Genomic DNA, 6,000 nt, shown 5'->3' with positions numbered 1-6,000 from the left:
TAGTGCAGTATGTAGTACAAAAACATACAATAGTGAGGAGCATAAATACATGGGTATTTCAACACTGTACAATGAGGACATCCAGCAGCAAACATACACGTACCTACAACTGAGGTGGAGTTTGAAAATATCAATAATACAACAGAAATAGTAAAAAGTAGGAGGAGGTCCCTGCCCTTGTGGGCTTCCAATCTAGAGAGTAGTGAGGTATAGATGTTAGGGGGGGAGACAAAGGGGTTAGTGGATAAGGCAGTGATAAGTGGATGACACATTATAAGCCTGTCTTAATAAGTATGTCTTGAAGGGATGTTTGAAAATGTACAGGCTTGGAGCATGATGGACAGGCTTTAGGAGAGAGTTCCAAAGGAGAGGTGGCACTTGTGAGAAGTCCTCGATGCAAGAGAGAGTTGAGGTGACCAAGCCGGAGAACACAGGTTGGTCTTGGGGAGGAGTGAAGGTTTTCCGGGAGGGTTGATATCTGGAGATTAATGGAGAAACGTACGGAGGGAAATGAAAGATGGATGAAGATGTAAAATGACCTCCCAGGAGAAAAAGTTGCAAAGCAAAGCAAATGTGGTAAGTATTTAACCACAATGCTGTCCTTGTCTTTGTCTTTTACTGACGTCTGTCTCTCTTTACCCTTCTAGTCCCAGGGTCTATGTGTTTTTTCTCATGATTCCTGGTGTTGCCAGAAAACCCAGACCTGAGTAGGGTAGGTTTTTAGTTCTGTATTTTTTCTTCATCCCTTTTGTGCATATTTACTTCAATACCAAGGATAGAAGATAGTGGAAATTCCCTTAAATAAAGAACCACGGAGCAATACAAACTTAGAAGAGGTCATAACTCCTTTCCATTAAATGTGAAACAGAAATGAAACATTTTGAGCAGTTGGGTTTTAGCGATTCTTCATCCACTCGGATCTATTGTCATACGGGCTTTTCTTGTCCTTTGTACTGTATGTAGCACACAAGCAGTGCGGCAGCTATGAGGACGATAAGGAATATGGATGCAACGGAGGCTGCCAATATTACTTCCGCAGAACTCATCTGTGACTTCATATGTAGATCTGTAAAATCAAAAACCAAAAATAAGTATAACATTTATCTATTCTTACCCTAGGTATGAAATAGTAATCAATTAATCAAATAAATGCGACAAATCAAAATTCTTGATTTTTTTATTTTAAGAAAAAAAAATTTTTTTAACAAGAGCAAAAAAGTGAAAATCACGCAACATTAGCACAAGAATACTTTGCATCACAAATCAAATTCCAAGCATTTAGTAATGTGCCATGAACACTCCCCTCGGTGGCAGTGTTCGGATACTCAGTGAACATTGTCTAGTTAAGAAGTCCAGATGAATGCTGATGTCTTTGCTGTTCTGCATTCTGCAAGTCCAACTTTAGAGCTCCATATTGAAAGAGAATTAGAACAAAGGAAGGACAGAAACAGAAGAAAAAAGTGAGAGAGATGGCAAGCAAGCAGGAAAGTGTAGAAAGTTTATCAGTTGCCTAGAACCCCGGGACCCCCCCCCCCCTTCTTACCCATACCCCATTGCCTCCAAGCGATACCACAAACCCATACTTTATCTACCTGGGCTTTATGGTTCTGATGGTTCATGAGTACTTTTTCACCTGCTTTTTGGTACTTTTTCATTTGCAAAGTGATGACAAATTATTTTAAAGAGAACCCGAGGTGGGTTTGAAGAATATTATCTGCATACAGAGGCTGGATCTGCCTATACAGCCCAGCATCTGTTGCTATCCCAAACCCCCCTAAGGTCCCCCTGCACTCTGCAATCCCTCATAAATCACAGCCACGCTGCTGACAAACAGCTTGTCAGAGCTGGCTGTGTTTATCTCTATAGTGTCAGTCTGCTGCTCTCCCCGCCTCCTGCAGAACTCCAGTCCCCGCCTGCATTCCTTCCCTCCCTGCTGATTGGAGGGAAGGGACGGGGGCAGGGACCGGAGCTATGCAGGAGGCGGGGGAGCAGCTGAGACTGACACTACAGATGTAAACACAGCCTCACAGCATGGCTGTGATTTATGAGGGATTGCAGAGTGCAGGGGGACCTTAGTGGGGTTTGGGATAGCAACAGAGGCTGGGCTGTATAGGCAGATCCAGACTCTGTATGCAGATAACATTCTTTAAACACACCTCGGGTTCTCTTTAAAGAGAATATTAAAAAATATCTACTAGGAGAAGACTCAGGAGAAAAAAAATGAATTGCATATGGGCAAAACTGTGTTTTTCACACCTTAACAATAGTCTATTTTGCTGCTACAAAGATAACATTTGGGAAGCTTCTTTGGTGTTTCATCAAACCTTTTATTGAAAAGTGCAGAGTAAACGTTTAGCTTTGTTGACACTTGTCAAACTAGATTGACACTGAGTACTTTTTTTTATATTTTTACATAGGCCCGAGACCATCAAGAATTGGTTCAAGGTGTCCATCAATTGCACTGCTGATCAGTTAGAAATAGGTAATCCATTAAAAGATTTAGTTTGTTTAGGGATGGTCGGAAATGCCAATTTCCAATTCCGCGGTAAATCCGCATTCCGCCATTGCCAATTACCGATTCCGCTTTCGGCTACCAATTTCCACATTCCAATGCTATATAGGTAGAAAAAAAACCAATGTTTTGTAAAAAACAATACCTTTTAATGGCTAACTAATAGAGTTAAATGATGCAAGCTTTCTGGGATCTAGTCCCCTTCTTCAGGCATATTTCCAGATGTAAGCTGAAGTAAAACACTGATGCAGATAAATGGTAAACACAAAGATGACAGTTGTGTTGGTTGCTATTTATCCGTTAGGTGTCAGGTGATCAGCAGGCTGGAGCCAGTGAGTTAGTGCAACCATACATGAAATCCAGCAGGTTTCTGAAGATCATGAAGCCAAATCAATCATGTTACATAAGGCGTCATGAATCCTGTTCCACAATTTAAACCTTCTGTTAATGTCTTGAACATTTTCATAAATTTGTACTCAGAAATTTTTCTTGATTGATCATTTTTGAAGTTACATCATGTATGGTTGCACTAACTCACTGGCTCAAGCCTGCTGATCACCTGACACCTAACGGATAAACAGTAACTAGCACAACTGTCATCTTCGTGTTTACCATTTATCTGCATCCGTGTTTTACTTCAGCTTACATCTGGAAGTATGCCTGAAGAAGGGGACTAGATCCCAGAAAGCTTGCATCATTTAACTCTATTAGTTAGCCATTAAAAGGTATTATTTTTTTACAAAACATTGTTTTTTTTCTACCTATATAACTTGTTTGGCTAACACGGTACAGAAACTTTTTCGCATTCCAATGCGAAATTTCCGCCGGAAATCGCGGAAATTCTGCCCGAATTTAACATCGATTTTCTCAAAAACTATAAGGTCTTTTTGAAAACTTTTCATCGCATCTTGTTCACAAGATTCTGTTTAATAAACCTTGAAAATTTGGTGTTTCTAGGATTTACGGGGGCTTTGCTATTAACCGCTAAAGTTGGCGGATTTTTACTGTAATGTAAAATGCACAAAATTGGCAGATGCAGATTTTCTGCATTTTACATTACAGTAAAAATTCGGCGAATTTAGCGGTTAATAGCAAAGCCCCCGTAAGTCCTACAAACACCACATTTTCAGGGTTTATTAAACTGAATCTTGTGAACAAGATGCAAAAAAAGTTTTCAAAAAAGACCTTATAGTTTTTGAGAAAATCGATGTTAAAATCGACAGAAATTTCCGTGATTTCCGGCGGAAATCCGCCTACCGCACTTGCATTACCGATTTCCGCGGAATCCGAATGAGCATTCCTAAGTTTGTTGTGTACACCTGCTAATTCAATGCCACTGATACATCTGAAAGCACTGGCCAGAGGCTCCATAACTAAAATTAAGGGAAGGGAAAAAGTAAACAACCTTGGCTAGTGCTTTGAAAAATGTCAAAGGGAAGAGAGGTAAATTCAGCAAAATGAACCTGGGCTGAGGGAATTGAATGTAAAATCTGCGCCGATGCTGGAAATAAGACCTCAAATCCACATCTGTCTAGGACTCATAGTTAATATTGCTGGATGACAGACGAGGTCCTATTTATATCTTAAGTTAAGCACAGCCCCGCGGTCTTCCTGTTACTGTCACGATCGGTGTAGCAGAGAGAGGGTCTGATTACCGGTGAACTGCAGTATCACCGAGAATGCAGAATATACCCGATTATCGATGATCTGCAGTATCACCGATAATCCGATATAACGCTAACCTCTGAACACCTGAGTAGTGTAAGTGCTTGGTGCAACAGTAATACCTTGAGGACTAAGCCTCAGAAACAAGTGCCGTACAGTATGAAGTACTGCAGCAATACAGATTCCTTCCGAAGGCCTGGACTCTCCCGGGGGAGGAGTCAGGCGGAGCGTAGGAAGGACAGAACGTGAGTGACACCTAGGAGAGAGTGTCACTAACAGATCTGGGAACTGCCTCTAACAGTAAGGTCAGTTTTCGAAGTCAGGCAAGCCAGGTCGTAACACACGGACAAATACAGTACAGATTCAGAACGCAGAGGCGGAGACTAATAAACAAGCAGGGTTCGGCAACAGGGTATCAGAAATATCGGGGTACAGAATCAGGAGTCAGATGCAGAGTCTAAGAGCGAGCCGAGGTCCGGCAACAGGGTATCAGAATGACAAGGTACAAGATCAGAATACAGAAGAATAGTAACAAGCTTGGGGAATCTGAGGAGCAGGTTCCCAATGAATTCAAGATGGGCCCTGGGGCAGTAAATACAGAGCTGGCCCTGTGGAGCAGGTGCCCAGCAAATACAGAGCTGGCCCTATGGAGCAGGTGCCCAGCAAATACAGAGCTGGCCCTGTGAGCAGGTGCCCAGCAGATACAGAGCTAGCCCTGTGAAGCAGGTGCCCAGCAAATACAGAGCTGGCCCTATGGAGCAGGTGCCCAGTAAATACAGAGCTGGCCCTGTGGGGCAGGTGCCCAGCACATACAGAGCTGGCCCTATGGAGCAGGTGCCCAGCAAATACAGAGCTGGCCCTGTGAAGCAGGTGCCCAGCGAATACAGAGCTGGCCCTGTGAAGCAGGTGCCCAGCACATACAGAGCTGGCCCTGTGAAGCAGGTGCCCAGCGAATACAGAGCTGGCCCTGTGAAGCAGGTGCCCAGCACATACAAGGCATGAACTATCTCCTAGTGATAGAGATAGTTCTCAGGGTCGGGAAGGCCCTGGGGCGCAGGTGCCCAGCGAATACAGGATCAGAAGACAGAGGCAGTGTAGTCAGACAGGCAGAAAGTCAAAACAGATAATCACAATCAAACTAGTACTTTAGACTATCAAGAGAATCTAGCTAAGTGTAGGATTACAGCTCCAGCTGGTCCCGGCACACTTTCGGATCTGACTAAGGGTCTGCGTGCTCCTACGTATGTGATTGCAACGACAGGCAACCAGCAACTGACTAAGCAGCAGAATATATAGTTGCTGGACTCTGCTGCCCCGCCCGAACCATTCAGCCAATCATGAGTCCTGCAGGAATCAGCTGACCTTCCTGAACAGCTGACACTTCCTCTGCAGGTATAAAGGTCCTGAATTCAGGCCCGCGCGAGCATAGCTCTCCATCTGCCTAAGTGCACTAACAGACCCAGCCACACCAAGCACATGCTGCTGCATGCAAACAGCCGCTTTGCTGTCAGGACATGCGGCGGCTTTTCTGCGTTCCACCACACACCCAGACGCGAGAAAACCGCCGCATAGGACGCGGAGTCAGCCGCCTAGCTCTTGGCACACGCGGCGGCTTTCCGCGTTTCCTCACAGTTACGTAATGTTTCAATAACTTGAATTTCTCTAAAGACCGCCTTTGAGGCCTGTCTCCCCAGAACACTACCAACTTGGTCTTTGTTTATAATAGTAGGTATGAACAAGTTAACCCTTGTTGCCAGGATTTTCTATAAGAGCTTTATATCTATGATCAATAACGATGTAGCACTGAACTTTGGGGAAATAGG

The 6,000-nt window shown here is 43.8% G+C and overlaps 1 protein-coding gene across 2 annotated transcripts in view; it reads right to left on the bottom strand.

The window, feature by feature from the left end:
- Positions 1–827: 827 nt before the first annotated feature.
- Positions 828–6,000, bottom strand: part of LOC137562551 (uncharacterized) — a 44,925-nt gene continuing 39,752 nt past the window's right edge. For both annotated transcript variants that reach the window (XM_068274003.1, XM_068274004.1), the window contains exon 5: positions 828–1,066. In XM_068274003.1, the coding sequence (XP_068130104.1) occupies positions 927–1,066 (140 nt within the window). In that variant the 3' untranslated portion in view covers positions 828–926. The remainder of the gene's footprint in view (positions 1,067–6,000) is intronic.

The sequence above is a fragment of the Hyperolius riggenbachi genome, chromosome 3 (assembly GCF_040937935.1).
Source record: "Hyperolius riggenbachi isolate aHypRig1 chromosome 3, aHypRig1.pri, whole genome shotgun sequence".
NCBI lineage: Eukaryota > Metazoa > Chordata > Amphibia > Anura > Hyperoliidae > Hyperolius > Hyperolius riggenbachi.
The sequence above is the reverse complement of the archived record's forward strand: the minus strand, read 5'-3'. Positions and strand labels throughout refer to the sequence as shown.